The sequence below is a fragment of the Lithobates pipiens genome, unplaced genomic scaffold, assembly GCF_037356315.1.
Source record: "Lithobates pipiens isolate NorthernLeopardFrog02 unplaced genomic scaffold, aLitPip1_a1.2 Scaffold_47, whole genome shotgun sequence".
NCBI lineage: Eukaryota > Metazoa > Chordata > Amphibia > Anura > Ranidae > Lithobates > Lithobates pipiens.
Window position 1 is genome coordinate 4,615,454 of NW_027507871.1, and position 24,178 is coordinate 4,639,631.

At 48.3% G+C, this 24,178-nt stretch overlaps 1 protein-coding gene across 1 annotated transcript in view; it reads left to right on the top strand.

The window, feature by feature from the left end:
• The window catches only part of PTPN6 (protein tyrosine phosphatase non-receptor type 6), a 154,129-nt gene that overhangs the window by 99,029 nt on the left and 30,922 nt on the right, over positions 1-24,178 (top strand). The window contains exons 5-7 of the mRNA XM_077467130.1: positions 13,558-13,671; positions 21,065-21,178; positions 23,969-24,065. Coding sequence (XP_077323256.1) covers positions 13,558-13,671; positions 21,065-21,178; positions 23,969-24,065 — 325 coding nt within the window. The remainder of the gene's footprint in view (positions 1-13,557; positions 13,672-21,064; positions 21,179-23,968; positions 24,066-24,178) is intronic.

A 24,178-nucleotide genomic window follows, 5' to 3' on the forward strand; every position in this document is an offset into this window, starting at 1 on the left:
CTATTCCTCCCACTGACACCAATGATGGGGCACTATTCCTCCCACTGACACCAATGATGGGGCACTATTCCTCCCACTGACACCAATGATGGGGCGCTATTCCTCCCACTGACACCAATGATGGGGCACTATTCCTCCCACTGACACCAATGAAGGGGCACTATTCCTCCCACTGATACCAATGATGAGGCACTATTCCTCCCACTGACACCAATGAAGGGGCACTATTCCTCCCACTGATACCAATGATGAGGCACTATTCCTCCCACTGACACCAATGATGGGGCACTATTCCTCCCACTGACACCAATGATGGGGCACTATTCCTCCCACTGACACCAATGATGGGGCACTATTCCTCCCACTGACATCAATGATGGAGCACTATTCCCCCCACTGATACCAATGATGGGGCACTATTCCTCCCACTGACACCAATGATGGGGCACTATTCCTCCCACTGATACCAATGATGAGGCACTATTCCTCCCACTGATACCAATGATGAGGCACTATTCCTCCCACTGACACCAATGATGGGGCACTATTCCTCCCACTGACACCAATGATGGGGCACTATTCCTCCCACTGACACCAATGATGGGGCACTATTCCTCCCACTGACACCAATGATGGGGCACTATTCCTCCCACTGACACCAATGATGGGGCACTATTCCTCCCACTGATACCAATGATGGGGCACTATTCCTCCACTGATACCAATGATGGGACACTATTCCTCCCACTGACACCAATGATGGGACACTATTCCTCCCACTGATACCAATGATGGGGCACTATTCCTCCACTGATACCAATGATGGGGCACTATTCCTCCCACTGACACCAATGATGGGGCACGATTCCTTCCACTGATACCAATGATGGGGCACTATTCCTCCCACTGATACCAATGATGGGGCACTATTCCTCCCACTGACACCAATGATGGGACACTATTCCTCCCACTGACACCAATGATGGGGCACTATTCCTCTCACTGACACCAATGATGGGGCACTATTCCTCCCACTAACACCAATGATAGGACACGATTCTTTCCACTGACACCAATGATGGGGCACTATTCCTTCCACTGACACCAATGATGGGGCACTATTCCTCCCACTGATACCAATGATGGGGCACTATTCCTCCCACTGATACCAATGATGGGGCACTATTCCTCCACTGATACCAATGATGGGACACTATTCCTCCCACTGACACCAATGATGGGGCACTATTCCTCCCACTGACACCAATGATGGGGCACTATTCCTCTCACTGACACCAATGATGGGGCACTATTCCTCCCACTGACACCAATGATGGGGCACTATTCCTCCCACTAACACCAATGATAGGACACGATTCTTTCCACTGACACCAATGATGGGGCACTATTCCTTCCACTGACACCAATGATGGGGCACTATTCCTCCCACTGATACCAATGATGGGGCACTATTCCTCCCACTGATACCAATGATGGGGCACTATTCCTCCCACTGACACCAATGATGGGGCACTATTCCTCCCACTGATACCAATGATGGGGCACTATTCCTCCCACTGACACCAATGATGGGGCGCTATTACTCCCACTGACACCAATGATGGGGCACTATTCCTCCCACTGACACCAATGATGGGGCACTATTCCTCCCACTGACACCAATGATGGGGCGCTATTCCTCCCACTGACACCAATGATGGGGCACTATTCCTCCCACTGACACCAATGATGGGGCGCTATTCCTCCCACTGACACCAATGATGGGGCACTATTCCTCCCACTGACACCAATGAAGGGGCACTATTCCTCCCACTGACACCAATGATGGGGCACTATTCCTCCACTGATACCAATGATGGGGCACTATTCCTCCCACTGACACCAATGATGGGGCACTATTCCTCCACTGATACCAATGATGGGACACTATTCCTCCCACTGACACCAATGATGGGGCACTATTCCTCCCACTGACACCAATGATGGGGCACTATTCCTCTCACTGACACCAATGATGGGGCACTATTCCTCCCACTGACACCAATGATGGGGCACTATTCCTCCCACTAACACCAATGATAGGACACGATTCTTTCCACTGACACCAATGATGGGGCACTATTCCTTCCACTGACACCAATGATGGGGCACTATTCCCCCCACTGACACCAATAATAGGGCACTATTCCTCCCACTGACACCAATGATGGGGCACTATTCCTCCCACTGATACCAATGATGGGGCACTATTCCTCCCACTGACACCAATGATGGGGCACTATTCCTCCCACTGACACCAATGATGGGGCACTATTCCTCCCACTGACACCAATGATGGGGCGCTATTCCTCCCACTGACACCAATGATGGGGCACTATTCCTCCCACTGACACCAATGATGAGGAACTATTCCTCCCACTGATACCAATGATGGGGCACTATTCCTCCCACTGACACCAATGATGGGGCGCTATTCCTCCCACTGACACCAATGATGGGGCACTATTCCTCCCACTGACACCAATGATGGGGCACTATTCCTCCCACTGACACCAATGATGGGGCGCTATTCCTCCCACTGACACCAATGATGGGGCACTATTCCTCCCACTGACACCAATGAAGGGGCACTATTCCTCCCACTGATACCAATGATGGGGCACTATTCCTCCCACTGATACCAATGATGAGGCACTATTCCTCCCACTGATACCAATGATGGGGCACTATTCCTCCACTGATACCAATGATGGGACACTATTCCTCCCACTGATACCAATGATGGGGCACTATTCCTCCCACTGACACCAATGATGGGGCGCTATTCCTCCCACTGACACCAATGATGGGGCACTATTCCTCCCACTGACACCAATGATGGGGCACTATTCCTCCCACTGACACCAATGATGGGGCGCTATTCCTCCCACTGACACCAATGAAGGGGCACTATTCCTCCCACTGATACCAATGATGAGGCACTATTCCTCCCACTGATACCAATGATGAGGCACTATTCCTCCCACTGACACCAATGATGGGGCACTATTCCTCCCACTGACACCAATGATGGGGCACTATTCCTCCCACTGACACCAATGATGGGGCACTATTCCTCCCACTGATACCAATGATAGGGCACTATTCCTCCCACTGACATCAATGATGGAGCACTATTCCCCCCACTGATACCAATGATGGGGCACTATTCCTCCCACTGACACCAATGATGGGACACTATTCCTCCCACTGATACCAATGATGAGGCACTATTCCTCCCACTGATACCAATGATGAGGCACTATTCCTCCCACTGACACCAATGATGGGGCACTATTCCTCCCACTGACACCAATGATGGGGCACTATTCCTCCCACTGACACCAATGATGGGGCACTATTCCTCCCACTGACACCAATGATGGGGCACTATTCCTCCCACTGACACCAATGATGGGGCACTATTCCTCCCACTGACACCAATGATGGGGCACTATTCCTCCCACTGACATCAATGATGGAGCACTATTCCCCCCACTGATACCAATGATGGGGCACTATTCCTCCCACTGACACCAATGATGGGACACTATTCCTCCCACTGATACCAATGATGGGGCACTATTCCTCCAACTGACACCAATGATGGGGCGCTATTCCTCCCACTGAAACCAATGATGGGACACTATTCCTCCAACTGACACCAATGATGGGGCACTATTCCTCCCACTGACACCAATGATGGGGCACTATTCCTCCCACTGACACCAATGATGGGGCACTATTCCCCCAACTGATACCAATGATGGGGCACTATTCCTCCCACTGACACCAATGATGGGACACTATTCCTCCCACTGACACCAATGATGGGGCACTATTCCTCCCACTGATACCAATGATGGGGCACTATTCCTCCAACTGACACCAATGATGGGGCACTATTCCTCCCACTGACACCAATGATGGGACACTATTCCTCCAACTGACACCAATGATGGGGCACTATTCCTCCCACTGACACCAATGATTGGGCACTATTCCTCCCACTGACACCAATGATGGGGCACTATTCCTCCCACTGATACCAATGATGGGGCACTATTCCCCCCACTGACACCAATGATGGGGCACTATTCCTCCCACTGACACCAATGATGGGGCACTATTCCTCCCACTGACACCAATGATGGGGCACTATTCCTCCCACTGACACCAATGATGGGGCACTATTCCTCCCACTGACACCAATGATGGGGCACTATTCCTCCCACTGACACCAATGACGGGGAACTATTCCTCCCACTGACACCAATGACGGGGAACTATTCCTCCCACTGACACCAATGACGGGGAACTATTCCTCCCACTGACACCAATGATGGGGCACTATTCCTCCCACTGATACCAATGATGGGGCACTATTCCTCCCACTGACACCAATGATGGAGCACTATTCCTCCCACTGACACCAATGATGGAGCACTATTCCTTCCACTGGCACCAATAATGGGACACTATTCCTCCCACTGATACCAATGATGGGGCACTATTCCTCCCACTGACACCAATGATGGGACACTATTCCTCCCACTGACACCAATGATGGAGCACTATTCCTCCCACTGACACCAATGATGGAGCACTATTCCTCCCACTGACACCAATGATGGGACACTATTCCTCCCACTGACACCAATGATGGAGCACTATTCCTTCCACTGGCACCAATAATGGGACACTATTCCTCCCACTGATACCAATGATGGGGCACTATTCCTCCCACTGACACCAATGATGGGACACTATTCCTCCCACTGACACCAATGATGGAGCACTATTCCTTCCACTGGCACCAATAATGGGACACTATTCCTCCCACTGATACCAATGATGGGGCACTATTCCTCCCACTGACACCAATGATGGGGCACTATTCCTCCCACTGATACCAATGATGGGGCACTATTCCTCCCACTGATACCAATGATGGAGCACTATTCCTTCCACTGGCACCAATAATGGGACACTATTCCTCCCACTGACACCAGTGACGGGGAACTATTCCTCCCACTGACACCAATGATGGGGCACTATTCCTCCCACTGATACCAATGATGGGGCACTATTCCTCCCACTGACACCAATGATGGAGCACTATTCCTCCCACTGACACCAATGATGGAGCACTATTCCTTCCACTGGCACCAATAATGGGACACTATTCCTCCCACTGATACCAATGATGGGGCACTATTCCTCCCACTGACACCAATGATGGGGCACTACTCCTCCCACTGACACCAATGATGGAGCACTATTCCTCCCACTGACACCAATGATGGAGCACTATTCCTCCCACTGACACCAATGATGGAGCACTATTCCTTCCACTGGCACCAATAATGGGACACTATTCCTCCCACTGATACCAATGATGGGGCACTATTCCTCCCACTGATACCAATGATGGAGCACTATTCCTCCCACTGGCACCAATAATGGGACACTATTCCTCCCACTGATACCAATGATGGGGCACTATTCCTTCCACTGGCACCAATAATGGGACACTATTCCTCCCACTGACACCAATGATGGGGCACTATTCCTTCCACTGGCACCAATAATGGGACACTATTCCTCCCACTGATACCAATGATGGGACACTATTCCTCCCACTGATACCAATGATGAGGCACTATTCCTCCCACTGACACCAATGATGGGGCACTATTCCCCCCACTGACACCAATGATGGGGCACTATTCCTCCCACTGACACCAATGATGGGGCACTATTCCCCCCACTGACACCAATGATGGGGCACTATTCCTCCCACTGACACCAATGATGGGGCACTATTCCTCCCACTGACACCAATGATGGGGCACTATTCCCCCCACTGACACCAATGATGGGACACTATTCCTCCCACTGATACCAATGATGGGGCACTATTCCTCCCACTGACACCAATGATGGGGCACTATTCCTCCCACTGATACCAATGATGGGGCACTATTCCTCCCACTGACACCAATGATGGGGCACTATTCCTCCCACTGATACCAATGATGGGGCACTATTCCTCCCACTGATACCAATGATGAGGCACTATTCCTCCCACTGATACCAATGATGGGGCACTATTCCTCCCACTGATACCAATGATGGGACACTATTCCTCCCACTGACACCAATGATGGGGCACTATTCCTCCCACTGACACCAATGATGGGACACTATTCCTCCCACTGACACCAATAATGGGACACTATTCCTCCCACTGACACCAATGATGGGGCACTATTCCTCCCACTGACACCAATGATGGGACACTATTCCTCCCACTGACACCAATAATGGGACACTATTCCTCCCACTGATACCAATGATGGGGCACTATTCCTCCCACTGACACCAATGATGGGGCACTATTCCTCCCACTGACACCAATGATGGGGCACTATTCCTTCCACTGGCACCAATAATGGGACACTATTCCTCCCACTGATACCAATGATGGAGCACTATTCCTCCCACTGACACCAATGATGGGGCACTATTCCTCCCACTGACACCAATGATGGGACACTATTCCTCCCACTGACACCAATAATGGGACACTATTCCTCCCACTGACACCAATGATGGGGCACTATTCCTCCCACTGACACCAATGATGGGACACTATTCCTCCCACTGACACCAATAATGGGACACTATTCCTCCCACTGATACCAATGATGGGGCACTATTCCTCCCACTGACACCAATGATGGGGCACTATTCCTCCCACTGACACCAATGATGGGGCACTATTCCTTCCACTGGCACCAATAATGGGACACTATTCCTCCCACTGATACCAATGATGGAGCACTATTCCTCCCACTGACACCAATGATGGGGCACTATTCCTTCCACTGGCACCAATAATGGGACACTATTCCTCCCACTGATACCAATGATGGGGCACTATTCCTCCCACTGATACCAATGATGGAGCACTATTCCTTCCACTGGCACCAATAATGGGACACTATTCCTCCCACTGATACCAATGATGGGGCACTATTCCTCCCACTGACACCAATGATGGGGCACTATTCCTTCCACTGGCACCAATAATGGGACACTATTCCTCCCACTGATACCAATGATGGGACACTATTCCTCCCACTGATACCAATGATGAGGCACTATTCCTCCCACTGACACCAATGATGGGGCACTATTCCCCCCACTGACACCAATGATGGGGCACTATTCCTCCCACTGACACCAATGATGGGGCACTATTCCCCCCACTGACACCAATGATGGGGCACTATTCCTCCCACTGACACCAATGATGGGGCACTATTCCTCCCACTGACACCAATGATGGGGCACTATTCCCCCCACTGACACCAATGATGGGACACTATTCCTCCCACTGATACCAATGATGGGGCACTATTCCTCCCACTGACACCAATGATGGGGCACTATTCCTCCCACTGATACCAATGATGGGGCACTATTCCTCCCACTGACACCAATGATGGGGCACTATTCCTCCCACTGATACCAATGATGGGGCACTATTCCTCCCACTGATACCAATGATGAGGCACTATTCCTCCCACTGATACCAATGATGGGGCACTATTCCTCCCACTGATACCAATGATGGGGCACTATTCCTCCCACTGATACCAATGATGGGGCACTATTCCTCCCACTGACACCAATGATGGGACACTATTCCTCCCACTGACACCAATAATGGGACACTATTCCTCCCACTGACACCAATGATGGGGCACTATTCCTCCCACTGATACCAATGATGGGGCACTATTCCTCCCACTGATACCAATGATGGGGCACTATTCCTCCCACTGATACCAATGATGGGGCACTATTCCTCCCACTGACACCAATGATGGGACACTATTCCTCCCACTGACACCAATAATGGGACACTATTCCTCCCACTGATACCAATGATGGGGCACTATTCCTCCCACTGATACCAATGATGGGGCACTATTCCTCCCACTGACACCAATGATGGGACACTATTCCTCCCACTGACACCAATAATGGGACACTATTCCTCCCACTGACACCAATGATGGGGCACTATTCCTCCCACTGACACCAATGATGGGACACTATTCCTCCCACTGACACCAATAATGGGACACTATTCCTCCCACTGATACCAATGATGGGGCACTATTCCTCCCACTGATACCAATGATGGGGCACTATTCCCCCTACTGACACCAATGATGGGGCACTATTCCCCCCACTGACACCAATGATGGGGCACTATTCCTCCCACTGACACCAATGATGGGGCACTATTCCTCCCACTGACACCAATGATGGGGCACTATTCCTCCCACTGACACCAATGATGGGGCACTATTCCTCCCACTGACACCAATGATGGGGCACTATTCCCCCCACTGACACCAATGATGGGACACTATTCCTCCCACTGATACCAATGATGGGGCACTATTCCTCCCACTGACACCAATGATGGGGCACTATTCCTCCCACTGATACCAATGATGGGGCACTATTCCTCCCACTGACACCAGTGATGGGGCACTATTCCTCCCACTGATACCAATGATGGGGCACTATTCCTCCCACTGATACCAATGATGAGGCACTATTCCTCCCACTGATACCAATGATGGGGCACTATTCCTCCCACTGATACCAATGATGGGGCACTATTCCTCCCACTGACACCAATGATGGGACACTATTCCTCCCACTGACACCAATAATGGGACACTATTCCTCCCACTGACACCAATGATGGGGCACTATTCCTCCCACTGACACCAATGATGGGACACTATTCCTCCCACTGACACCAATGATGGGGCACTATTCCTCCCACTGACACCAATGATGGGACACTATTCCTCCCACTGACACCAATAATGGGACACTATTCCTCCCACTGATACCAATGATGGGGCACTATTCCTCCCACTGATACCAATGATGGGGCACTATTCCCCCTACTGACACCAATGATGGGGCACTATTCCCCCCACTGACACCAATGATGGGGCACTATTCCTCCCACTGACACCAATGATGGGGCACTATTCCTCCCACTGACACCAATGATGGGGCACTATTCCTCCCACTGACACCAATGATGGGGCACTATTCCTCCCACTGACACCAATGATGGGGCACTATTCCCCCCACTGACACCAATGATGGGACACTATTCCTCCCACTGATACCAATGATGGGGCACTATTCCTCCCACTGACACCAATGATGGGGCACTATTCCTCCCACTGATACCAATGATGGGGCACTATTCCTCCCACTGACACCAATGATGGGGCACTATTCCTCCCACTGATACCAATGATGGGGCACTATTCCTCCCACTGATACCAATGATGAGGCACTATTCCTCCCACTGATACCAATGATGGGGCACTATTCCTCCCACTGACACCAATGATGGGACACTATTCCTCCCACTGATACCAATGATGGGGCACTATTCCTCCCACTGACACCAATGATGGGACACTATTCCTCCCACTGACACCAATGATGGGGCACTATTCCTCCCACTGACACCAATGATGGGGCACTATTCCTCCCACTGATACCAATGATGGGGCACTATTCCTCCCACTGATACCAATGATGAGGCACTATTCCTCCCACTGATACCAATGATGGGGCACTATTCCTCCCACTGACACCAATGATGGGGCACTATTCCTCCCACTGATACCAATGATGGGGCACTATTCCTCCCACTGACACCAATGATGGGACACTATTCCTCCCACTGACACCAATAATGGGACACTATTCCTCCCACTGACACCAATGATGGGGCACTATTCCTCCCACTGACACCAATGATGGGACACTATTCCTCCCACTGACACCAATAATGGGACACTATTCCTCCCACTGATACCAATGATGGGGCACTATTCCTCCCACTGACACCAATGATGGGGCACTATTCCTCCCACTGATACCAATGATGGGGCACTATTCCTCCCACTGATACCAATGATGGAGCACTATTCCTCCCACTGATACCAATGATGGGGCACTATTCCTCCCACTGACACCAATGATGGGGCACTATTCCTCCCACTGACACCAATGATGGGGCACTATTCCTTCCACTGGCACCAATAATGGGACACTATTCCTCCCACTGACACCAATGATGGGGCACTATTCCTCCCACTGATACCAATGATGAGGCACTATTCCTTCCACTGGCACCAATAATGGGACACTATTCCTCCCACTGATACCAATGATGGGACACTATTCCTCCCACTGACACCAATAATGGGACACTATTCCTCCCACTGACACCAATGATGGGACACTATTCCTCCCACTGACACCAATAATGGGACACTATTCCTCCCACTGATACCAATGATGGGACACTATTCCTCCCACTGACACCAATAATGGGGCACTATTCCTCCCACTGACACCAATGATGGGACACTATTCCTCCCACTGACACCAATAATGGGACACTATTCCTCCCACTGACACCAATGATGGGGCACTATTCCTCCCACTGACACCAATGATGGGACACTATTCCTCCCACTGACACCAATAATGGGACACTATTCCTCCCACTGATACCAATGATGGGGCACTATTCCTCCCACTGATACCAATGATGGGGCACTATTCCCCCTACTGACACCAATGATGGGGCACTATTCCCCCCACTGACACCAATGATGGGGCACTATTCCTCCCACTGACACCAATGATGGGGCACTATTCCTCCCACTGACACCAATGATGGGGCACTATTCCTCCCACTGACACCAATGATGGGGCACTATTCCTCCCACTGACACCAATGATGGGGCACTATTCCCCCCACTGACACCAATAATGGGACACTATTCCTCCCACTGATACCAATGATGGGGCACTATTCCTCCCACTGATACCAATGATGAGGCACTATTCCTCCCACTGACACCAATGATGGGACACTATTCCTCCCACTGACACCAATAATGGGACACTATTCCTCCCACTGATACCAATGATGGGGCACTATTCCTCCCACTGACACCAATGATGGGGCACTATTCCTCCCACTGACACCAATGATGGGGCACTATTCCTCCCACTGACACCAATGATGGGGCACTATTCCTCCCACTGACACCAATGATGGGGCACTATTCCTCCCACTGACACCAATGATGGGGCACTATTCCCCCCACTGACACCAATAATGGGACACTATTCCTCCCACTGATACCAATGATGGGGCACTATTCCTCCCACTGATACCAATGATGGGGCACTATTCCTCCCACTGATACCAATGATGGGGCACTATTCCTCCCACTGACACCAATGATGGGACACTATTCCTCCCACTGACACCAATAATGGGACACTATTCCTCCCACTGATACCAATGATGGGGCACTATTCCTCCCACTGATACCAATGATGAGGCACTATTCCTCCCACTGATACCAATGATGGGGCACTATTCCTCCCACTGATACCAATGATGGGGCACTATTCCTCCCACTGACACCAATGATGGGACACTATTCCTCCCACTGACACCAATAATGGGACACTATTCCTCCCACTGACACCAATGATGGGGCACTATTCCTCCCACTGACACCAATGATGGGACACTATTCCTCCCACTGACACCAATAATGGGACACTATTCCTCCCACTGATACCAATGATGGGGCACTATTCCTCCCACTGACACCAATGATGGGGCACTATTCCTCCCACTGATACCAATGATGGGGCACTATTCCTCCCACTGATACCAATGATGGAGCACTATTCCTTCCACTGGCACCAATAATGGGACACTATTCCTCCCACTGATACCAATGATGGGGCACTATTCCTCCCACTGACACCAATGATGGGGCACTATTCCTTCCACTGGCACCAATAATGGGACACTATTCCTCCCACTGATACCAATGATGGGGCACTATTCCTCCCACTGATACCAATGATGGGACACTATTCCTCCCACTGATACCAATGATGAGGCACTATTCCTCCCACTGACACCAATGATGGGGCACTATTCCCCCCACTGACACCAATGATGGGGCACTATTCCTCCCACTGACACCAATGATGGGGCACTATTCCCCCCACTGACACCAATGATGGGGCACTATTCCTCCCACTGACACCAATGATGGGGCACTATTCCTCCCACTGACACCAATGATGGGGCACTATTCCCCCCACTGACACCAATGATGGGACACTATTCCTCCCACTGATACCAATGATGGGGCACTATTCCTCCCACTGACACCAATGATGGGGCACTATTCCTCCCACTGATACCAATGATGGGGCACTATTCCTCCCACTGACACCAATGATGGGGCACTATTCCTCCCACTGATACCAATGATGGGGCACTATTCCTCCCACTGATACCAATGATGAGGCACTATTCCTCCCACTGATACCAATGATGGGGCACTATTCCTCCCACTGATACCAATGATGGGGCACTATTCCTCCCACTGATACCAATGATGGGGCACTATTCCTCCCACTGACACCAATGATGGGACACTATTCCTCCCACTGACACCAATAATGGGACACTATTCCTCCCACTGACACCAATGATGGGGCACTATTCCTCCCACTGATACCAATGATGGGGCACTATTCCTCCCACTGATACCAATGATGGGGCACTATTCCTCCCACTGATACCAATGATGGGGCACTATTCCTCCCACTGACACCAATGATGGGACACTATTCCTCCCACTGACACCAATAATGGGACACTATTCCTCCCACTGATACCAATGATGGGGCACTATTCCTCCCACTGATACCAATGATGGGGCACTATTCCTCCCACTGACACCAATGATGGGACACTATTCCTCCCACTGACACCAATAATGGGACACTATTCCTCCCACTGACACCAATGATGGGGCACTATTCCTCCCACTGACACCAATGATGGGACACTATTCCTCCCACTGACACCAATAATGGGACACTATTCCTCCCACTGATACCAATGATGGGGCACTATTCCTCCCACTGACACCAATGATGGGGCACTATTCCTCCCACTGACACCAATGATGGGACACTATTCCTCCCACTGACACCAATAATGGGACACTATTCCTCCCACTGATACCAATGATGGGGCACTATTCCTCCCACTGATACCAATGATGGGGCACTATTCCTCCCTAACAAGTTAAATTCTAATTTTAACAAACAGATCCCATCACATGACTATTATCATGCCATCTACTTTAACCACAGAGATTCCCTTCTTCTAAGGAGGCCACTAATGGTCAGGAAATGGATGTGTGTTACCTGACCTGCAGAAAGTCTTGTGAGAACCCCTCTATACTCTCCCCCTCCCCCCCCCCCCCCCCCCTCTGTTGTACAATAATTATGATGTTATATTTTTTTTATTCTTCACAGGGTGAGAGATATACTTTGGGAGATGTAAAATACGACACGCTCACAGACTTGATTGAGGCGTACAAAAAGAAGCACATAGAAGAGGTATCTGGGGCCCGCGTCTACCTCAAGAAGGTGAGTGGACGATGCGTACCGAGGAAGACCTGACTCTTCATAGGTGGTCACCTCCGCGGTTTAATGCCCAATTGAAGTCACAAAAATAAACAGGCTGAGGTCCATCGCACCCCCTGTTATAGAGGAAGTAAACCCTGATGAGTTTTTTCCCTCTTTGTTTCCCTGATAAGGTAAAGCATAATGGGCTACTGTGCATCGCATCGCCCCGCATAGTAGCCCATTATGTGTCACTTACCTGACACAGGAGCCAGCGATGTCCCCGATTTCCTCACCGGCTGGAAGCGTCCATCTTCCTTCCGTGGGGTCGCGGACTCCAGCTCTTTGACTGGCCGGAGTCACGTGACGACACGCGCCGCGGGAGCCGGGCCGTCACAGCATGTCCTTTAATGAAAACGGAAACGCCGTGACCCTTCTAAAGTGTGAATTTTCCCGAATACATCTGCGCATGCGCAGAAGGGATCCACGTACGGGGAATTGTAAATATCTCCTTAAAGTGGTTGTAAACCCTTACAAACCACTTTGACCTACAGGCGAGCCTAGATTAAGGCTTTACCTGTAGGTCCAAGAACTATCTCCTAAACCTACACGGTTTAGGAGATATTTGCCGTAGACAGCGTCGCGCAGGCGCACTGAGCGCGGCACCGTCAACCACGAAGATGCCACGCGTGTGGCGGCTCCCCGTGCGCATGCGCGGGAGTGACGTCATCGCAGCTCCGCCGAATGACAGGAGGTGGAGCAGCGAGACCCCACTGAGAAGATGGATGCGCCGGACTACAGGGGACAGCGGTGACTTCGCTGGCTCCTGTGTCAGGTAAGTGACACATAATGGGCTACTATGTGATGCGATGCGATGCGATGCGATGCATAGTAGTCCATTATGCTTTACCTTTGCAGGGAATGAAAGAGGAAGTAAACTCATCTTCTTTAAACCATGTAGGAGATATTTACAGCACCTACAGGTAGGCCTTAATCTAGTCTCACCTGTAGGTGAAAGCGTGTTGTAAGGGTTTACAACCCCTTTAAGTCAGACGTTAAAACTATCCAGTCAGCAGGTGGCATGAGCTTTGCTGACCACAGAGCTTCAGGTCGGGCTCATCAGGAGACACGGCAGACCACAGCAGAGAGACCACTGCTTCGACATAGAGAGCAAGGGCTCTTATCTTTAGCATGCTGGCAAGGCACTGGCTTTTATAACTCAGGCTGTGGCTGCTTTCTGAAGAAGAAGAATTGTTAGCCCTTGTACACACGGGTCGGATATTCCGACAACCAAATCCGTCGGATTTTGTCCGAAACTGTTGCATACACACAGTCGGACAAAGTTGTCAGAAAATCCGATCGTTCGGAACGTGATGGCGTTATTTCGTTAGGACGGGACTACGTTCAGGCTAGTAGCCAATAGCTTTGTTTCTAGGAATTTGATCTGAGCATGCGTGGCACTTTGTCCGATCGGAATTCTCTACACCGATCGGACCATGTTGTCGGAAAATTTTATAGCCCAGCTGGAAAACTTGGTCCGTCGGATACTCCGACGGAAACAGTCCGATGGAGCCCACACACACAGTCGGATTATCCGACAACACGGTCCGATCGGACATTTTCCGTCGGAATGTCCGACCGCGTGTACAAGGGCTAAGACTTTGCGCACCTTTTGTTTTGTGCACCTGGAATGTCTTTAGCTGATATAACCACTTGCCACTTGCCGACCAACCGACCAGCCACTGTCATTATACTGCGGCAGGTCGGCTCGTTCCCGCAAATTGCCGTAGGTGTACGCTGGCTTCTTTAAGAGCCTTTAAAGAGGAAGTAAATCCTGATGAGTTTACTTCCTCTTTCATTCCCTGCAAAGGCAAAGCATAATGGACTACTATGCATCGCATCGCATCGCATCGCATAGTAGTCCATTATGTGTCACTTACCTGACACAGGAGCCAGCGAAGTCGCCCCTGTCCCCTGTAGTCCATCTTGTTGGTGGGGTCTCGCAGCTCCGCCGCTGTCATTTGGCGAAGCCGCGATGACGTCACTCCCACGCATGCGCACCGGAGTCGACACGCTGGTCAGCTCCATTCTTGGAAATGCCGCGCTCAGTGCGCCAGCGCGCCGTAGACAGCGGTGCCCGTTTTCGGGCAAATATCTCCTAAACCATATAGGTTTAGGAGATATTGCTTGGACCTACAGGCAAGCCTTAATCTAGGCTTACCTGTAGGTCAAAGTGGTTTGTAAGGGTTTACAACCACTTTAAGAGCCATAGCAGACATCACCGTCCCTACCAGGAAGGCCTCAGAACCAGTGCCGGGACAAGGTCACCCAGCGCCCAGGGCAAAGATGCCAAACTGCGCCCCACCTTTCCCTTAGGGTTAGGCTCAGGGTGCCCCCTACCTCTGCAATATTACCATTGCGCCAGGGGCAGCCGCCCCCTCCTGCCCACCCCTTGTCCCGGCCCTGCTCAGAACTTAGGGAGAGCCTTGTCTTCAATCGAGGATAAGAATGGTGCACAAGGCCAAAATCAACCGGAGAGGAGAAAGGCCATTCCCACCTAATTACATCAGGAAGGTTACTAAACAGCGCCGACACTCAACAAGAGGCGCCAGATTTCTCCCTCCCCCAAAAACCGATAAGAACGAATACTGCACTTCGTGATGATAGCCAAAAGATGGGAAGCCAAAACTGTCCAGAGACAAGCGGGATACCAGTCTGACTGGTTGCAGGAATTCCTGCTCTCAGCTTTAGGTTTGTAGGTAGTAGTTCGCTCAGCTTTTATACTTTTGCTTTATTTGTACTTATTTTTGTTCCTTTGTGTTTTCATGGATTTTCCCTCCGCTGTGCTTTCCACTAAAGAAATCTCTAAATGATTCTTCTCTCTCTTTTTCAGCTTTGAATTCTTTATCGGGCAGGTTTCTTGATCTCGCGTTTAGTTTATGCGATGCTTTTTAGCCAATTCTCGCCGCTTTTTTTTTTTTTGGTGGGAAACAACCCAGTAGTATATTAATGTGCCTTTACTAAATAAGAATTCTGCATTTACAAATGATTTCCAGTTGCAAGAATACAATACAAGGCATGCAGAGTGCCACAAATAAAAATTAGGGCTGGGAAAATTAAAGATGAATTCCTCAATTTATTGTAAATTATTATTTTTTGATCGATCAAAATTCTCACCTCTCCGCCGTCTTCAGGGAGTTCCGTCGGAGATCCGGTGACGTCACAGACATGGACATCACCGGACTCCTCCCCCCCTTCCCCAAGTGCCTCCGTCTGCTAACGAAGGGAAGGGGGGAGGAGTCCGGTGACATCACGGACATCGACATCACCGGACTCCTTCCCCCCCTTCTACAAATGCCTCCGTCTGCTAACGAAGGGAAGGGGGGAGGAGTCCGGTGACGTCACGGACATCGACGTCACCGGACTCCTCCCCCCTTCCCCAAGTGCCTCTGTCTGCTAACGAAGGGAAGGGGGGAGGAGTCCGGTGACGTCGATGTCCGTGACGTCACCGGACTCCACCCCCCTTTCCCCAAGTGCCTCCGTCTGCTAACGAAGGGAAGGGGGGAGGAGTCCGGTGACGTCACGGACATCGACATCACCGGACTCCTTCCCCCCCTTCTACAAATGCCTCCGTCTGCTAACGAAGGGAAGGGGGGAGGAGTCCGGTGACGTCACGGACATCGACGTCACCGGACTCCTCCCCCCTTCCCCAAGTGCCTCCGTCTGCTAACGAAGGGAAGGGGGGAGGAGTCCGGTGACGTCGATGTCCGTGACGTCACCGGACTCCTCCCCCCCTTTCCCCAAGTGCCTCCGTCTGCTAACGAAGGGAAGGGGGGAGGAGTCCGGTGACGTCACGGACATCGATGTCACCGGACTCCTCCCCCCCTTCCACAAGTGCCTCCGTCTGCTAACGAAGGGGAGGGGGGAGGAGTCCGGTGACATCCATGTCCGTGACGTCACTGGACAGCCTGGACAGTGATGGTAAATACGGATGTGGTTAACTGGGATCACTCACTGAGCTAAGTGAAGGCAAATTTGATAACCTCCGTTTTTAACATTGTTGTTAAAAAAACAACAAAATGTAAACACTCTGGTATGTCTGTGTGACTGAATAAAGTGATGCCTACTATAAAGTGACTGACAGTCAATATACTAGATAAGTTTTATAATTAAAGTTAAACTAACTAAGTTTTTCTTAAAGCTTAATAAAAAATAAATGACTGACGTCAGTGCTACAGTTTGAATTTAAAACGTATTTGTGTGGACTGTGAAGTCAAGTCATGGATTGTGGAAACTAACTAGTGTCGGGTGATTGTATAAAGTGTATACCACATTTACCACTGACTAATGCAGAGTTGCAATGCAAAGAGAGCAGCTAAAAAATAGTTGGATCTGTATGTGCGTTATAATTGATCGAAATTAGTCGATTCATCGATTTAAAAAAAAAATTGATTAATTGAACATGAAAATTTTAATCAGTAACAGCCCTAATATAAATGCATACACAAATACGCATGCTACCTATTCTTTTGCTAAGCAAATGCACTAGTCTGTCTGCAATTTGGATGCACTGTGAGGGGGATTTGCTAAAACTGGAGCACCCAGAATCTGGTGTAGTTGCGCATGGTAACCAATCAGCTTCTAACTTCAGCTTGCTCAATTAACCCCCCTAGCGGTAATCCCGAGTCTGGCTCGGGTTGGGATTTTAATTACAGGAGCGGTAACCCCGAGCCAGACTCGGGATCGCATCGCTCGATGCAGGGGAGGACACAGGTAACGTTACTTACCTTGTCCCCTGGATCCAGCGATGTCCTCCGCGCTGTGTGATCGAGCCGTCCTCCGCTCGATTCACAGTGCCGAATGCCTGCGACGTTACGACGCACGGGAGCGGAGAACGGCGGCAAATTCAAAAAAGTAAAAGTACACAAAACACACACAGTACTGTTTTCTTACAGATTACAGTGCTGTATTACAAAATTACACACACCCTTTGTCCCTAGTGGTCTGTGCAGTGCCCTGCATGCACTTTTATATTATAAATACTGTTTTTTCTGCCTGGAATTTGGAGATTGTCCATAGCAACCAAAACGTGTCCCTTTTTCAGTGTTTTAGGATTTGATTACATTATTGAATAATTTTTATTATTCTTTATTATATTATAAACTTTATCATACCCGGGATGTCTGCTAGACTTTGGTTTGAACAGATTTAAGCGTTATTCCTAAGAATTACAGGACTACAAAATAAAAGCCAGATTTCCATGCAAAATAATTGTACCGCTTTCAGCACCTAATTCCAGACTGAATCAGACCGCCAGGGAGGTTAAGCTCCGACAATAAAACATGGAAGCTGATTGATTACTATGCATGGCTGCACCAGATTCTGTGTTTTCAGTTTTGGTAAATCTTCCCCACAAGTCACATAGCATTGATTTACTAATGGCAAACTGACTGTGCACTCTAGAAAGTGCAGTTGCTCCAGAGCTTAGTAAATGAGCATAAGTTCTGCTGACTTCCATCATCCAATCATTTGCAAGCAAAATTGCTGTTTTTATTTTTTTATTTTCCTTGCATCTGATTGGGTATTCTTTGCAAAGTAAAGTTACCTCACTTACTAAGCTCTGGAGCAACTGCCCTTGCAGAGTGCACAGACTATTTGCCTTTCGTAAAATCAACCCCATAACATCTGTTATAGCTGGCCCACAATTTGCATAGCAAACAGGACTCCAGGCATTTTAAGCGATTGCAGGAAAATGGGTTCTTGGTCTTGGCAGTCATTCTCCGATCATGTGTAGCCTACTCCGACGGACAAAGTGCCATGCATGCTCAGACCAAATCTATTGGCTACTAGCCTGAACATAGTCCCGTGACGTCGTAACGAAATAACGTCATCACTGTTATGTACAATCTGATTGACTTCCATCATCCAATCATGTGCAAGAAAAGTTGCTGTTTTTATTTTTATTTTCCATGCATCTGATTGAGGTAAGTCTTTACTTTGCAAAGAATACCCACTTACTAAGCTCTGGAGCAACTGCCCTTGCAGAGTGCACAGACTATTTGCCTTTAGTAAATCAACCCCATAACATCTGTTAAAGCCCTTGTACACACGGTCGGAGAATCCGTTGGAATGTGTCCTATCGGATGTTGTCGGATAATCTGACTGTGTGTGGTCTGCATCGGACTGATTCCGTCGGAATATCCGTCGGACCCAATTTTCCAACTTGTTGGAAATATTTTCCGACCAACTGGTTCGATCGGACATACTCCGATCATGTGTAGAGAATTTTGATCGGACCAAGTGCCACGCATGCTCAGATCAAATTCCTACATCAAAGCTATTGGCTACTAGTCTGAACGTAGTCCCATCGTAACGAAATTACGTCATCACCTTCTGAATGATCGGATTTTTCGACAACTTAGTCCGACCGTGTGTATGCAACAGTTTCGGACAAGATCCGACGGACAAGATCCGACGGACAAAATCCGACGGATTTGGTTGTCGAAATCTCTGACCGTGTGTACAGGGACTTATAGCTGGCCTACAATTTCCATAGCAAACAGGACTCCAGGCATTTTAAGCGATTGCAGGAAAATGGGTTCTTGGTCTTGGCAGTCGTTCTCTGATCATGTGTAGCCTACTCCGACGGACAAAGTGCCACGCATGCTCAGATCAAATTCCTAGACCAAATCTATTGGCTACTAGCCTGAACGTAGTCCCGTCGTAACGAAATAACGTCATCACTGTTATGTACAATCTGATTGAATTCCATCATCCAATCATGTGCAAGAAAAGTTGCTGTTTTTTTTAAATTTTCCTTCATCTGATTGGGTATTCTTTGCAAAGTAAAGACTTACCTCACTTACTAAGCTCTGGAGCAACTGCCCTTGCAGAGTGCACAGACTATTTGCCTTTCGTAAATCAACCCCATAACATCTGTTATAGCTGGCCTACAATTTCCATAGCAAACAGGACTCCAGGCATTTTAAGCGATTGCAGGAAAATGGGTTCTTGGTCTTGGCAGGCATTCTCTCTCATGTGTTTTGGATTCTAGCGTTGCCCTTTAGCTTGCACTGCTACCCTTTTATTTAGAAAAGTTTGGTAGCCATTCTGGTATGGACATGAGCCTTTAAAACATCAGAGATGTTCCCACAAGAAATCTCATAAAATACTTTGTTCTTATGACCCGAAAGATCAGGATATGTGAAGGCACATTGGGGTTGGGGCAAAATCTGGTGCAGCTGTGTATGGTAGCTGAGTTAAGCTTTGACAATAAATCCTGGAAGTTGATTGGTTTCTATACACAATTGCACCAGATTTTACACTCTCCAGTTTTGGTAAATCAACCCCCTTTGTGTTGACTCTTTAGTGGTCTTTTTGAACCTGTCTCACCCCCCTCTCTTTGTTTCTTACACAGCCATACTACTCTACCAGAGTCAATGCTGCTGACATAGAGAGCCGCATGAAACAATTAGACAAAAAGTCTGAAAAAGAGGAGGCGGCCAAGGCGGGATTCTGGGAGGAGTTTGATGTAAGTCTCTCACACGCAGGCTGTGCCGCGCTTGCCAGAAATCAGTAAACAGAATTGTGATTGGCTGCTCTTTGCTACAGGACTTTGCACTTTTTATAGGTTTCCTAAGTCTGGTATTTTTCCTGTTATCTACTGAGAGCCTGAAATTGTGGGAAGTGTCTTCTTTTTTTCTAGTCTGGTTAATGTAGAACTCATCTCAAAATGAACATTTAAGCATAGTACAATAAAAATAGCCCAAAGACAATTAACAAAGTCTAATACCTCCCTGTGGATGGAGGTCATCTGTGACACCAAAAAGAAATGGCAGAAAAAAAGGACACGTTTGGTGTCGCCTGTCCTCAATTTTCAGTCCTGTGGTCCCCACACTCTATATGGTTCCTCTATATGGTGTCAGGATGATGCACGCTTTGGTTGGCTCTGGATCCACACATTCCATTCAGTGGGAAGAACGTTCCTTACATTGGTGATCAGTGGGAAGAATGTTCCTTACATTGGTGATCAGTGAGAAGAATGTTCCTTACATTGGTGATCAGTGGGAAGAATGTTCCTTACATTGGTGATCAGTGAGAAGAATGTTCCTTACATTGGTGATCAGTAGGAAGAATGTTCCTTACATTGGTGATCAGTGGGAAGAATGTTCCTTACATTGGTGATCAGTGAGAAGAATGTTCCTTACATTGGTGATCAGTGGGAAGAATGATCCTTACATTGGTGATCAGTGGGAAGAATGATCCTTACATTGGTGATCAGTGGGAAGAATGTTCCTTACATTGGTGATCAGTGGGAAGAATGTTCCTTACATTGGTGATCAGTGGGAAGAATGTTCCTTACATTGGTGATCAGTGAGAAGAATGTTCCTTACATTGGTGATCAGTGGGAAGAATGTTCCTTACATTGGTGATCAGTGGGAAGAATGTTCCTTACATTGGTGATCAGTAGGAAGAATGTTCCTTACATTGGTGATCAGTGGGAAGAATGATCCTTACATTGGTGATCAGTGGGAAGAATGTTCCTTACATTGGTGATCAGTGGGAAGAATGTTCCTTACATTGGTGATCAGTGAGAAGAATGTTCCTTACATTGGTGATCAGTGAGAAGAATGTTCCTTACATTGGTGGTCAGTGGGAAGAATGATCCTTACATTGGTGATCAGTGAGAAGAATGTTCCTTACATTGGTGATCAGTGAGAAGAATGTTCCTTACATTGGTGATCAGTGAGAAGAATGTTCCTTACATTGGTGATCAGTGGGAAGAATGATCCTTACATTGGTGATCAGTGGGAAGAATGTTCCTTACATTGGTGATCAGTGGGAAGAATGTTCCTTACATTGGTGATCAGTGAGAAGAATGTTCCTTACATTGGTGATCAGTGGGAAGAATGTTCCTTACATTGGTGATCAGTGGGAAGAATGTTCCTTACATTGGTGATCAGTAGGAAGAATGTTCCTTACATTGGTGATCAGTGGGAAGAATGATCCTTACATTGGTGATCAGTGGGAAGAATGTTCCTTACATTGGTGATCAGTGGGAAGAATGTTCCTTACATTGGTGATCAGTGAGAAGAATGTTCCTTACATTGGTGATCAGTGAGAAGAATGTTCCTTACATTGGTGATCAGTGGGAAGAATGTTCCTTACATTGGTGATCAGTGAGAAGAATGTTCCTTACATTGGTGATCAGTGAGAAGAATGTTCCTTACATTGGTGATCAGTGAGAAGAATGTTCCTTACATTGGTGATCAGTGAGAAGAATGTTCCTTACATTGGTGATCGGTGAGAAGAATGTTCCTTACATTGGTGATCAGTGGGAAGAATGTTCCTTACATTGGTGATCAGTGAGAAGAATGTTCCTTACATTGGTGATCAGTGAGAAGAATGCTCCTTACATTGGTGATCAGTGAGAAGAATGTTCCTTACATTGGTGATCAGTGAGAAGAATGTTCCTTACATTGGTGATCAGTGAGAAGAATGTTCCTTACATTGGTGATCAGTGAGAAGAATGTTCCTTACATTGGTGATCAGTGAGAAGAATGTTCCTTACATTGGTGATCAGTGAGAAGAATGTTCCTTACATTGGTGATCAGTGAGAAGAATGTTCCTTACATTGGTGATCAGTGAGAAGAATGTTCCTTACATTGGTGATCAGTGGGAAGAATGTTCCTTACATTGGTGATCAGTGAGAAGAATGCTCCTTACATTGGTGATCAGTGAGAAGAATGTTCCTTACATTGGTGATCAGTGAGAAGAATGTTCCTTACATTGGTGATCAGTGAGAAGAATGTTCCTTACATTGGTGATCAGTGGGAAGAATGTTCCTTACATTGGTAGACAGTGGGAAGAATGTTCCTTACATTGGTGATCAGTGAGAAGAATGTTCCTTACATTGGTGATCAGTGGGAAGAATGTTCCTTACATTGGTGATCAGTGGGAAGAATGTTCCTTACATTGGTGATCAGTGAGAAGAATGTTCCTTACATTGGTGATCAGTGAGAAGAATGTTCCTTACATTGGTGATCAGTGAGAAGAATGTTCCTTACATTGGTGATCAGTGAGAAGAATGTTCCTTACATTGGTGATCAGTGAGAAGAATGTCCCCCTAGATGGCTAAAAATTTCATTTGCGTATCTGAAAGCCAGAAATTGCTCATTATTTAATGAACCTCTAGCAACCTCTAGAAAACCTCAAGGGTTCCTCAGAAGTTTCGGTTGGGAAAGGCTTTACATTGACACACAGAAATTGATGGTCACGTATATTCCGGTCACTTAGTAATGGACGTCTCACTTTCCTTCAGGCTCTCCAGAAACAGGAATCTAACTTGCTCTACGAGAGAAAGGAGGGCCAGAGACCAGAAAACAAGAGCAAAAACCGATACAAGAATATCCTTCCATGTGAGTTAACCAAGAGATCCGAAAAGCCAGTCCATCCAACAAGCAAAGTTTCAGATATAGGTGGAGTCATGTGGTCTGCTGGGGGTCCGTAGTTCCCGGGTGGTGGCACATTT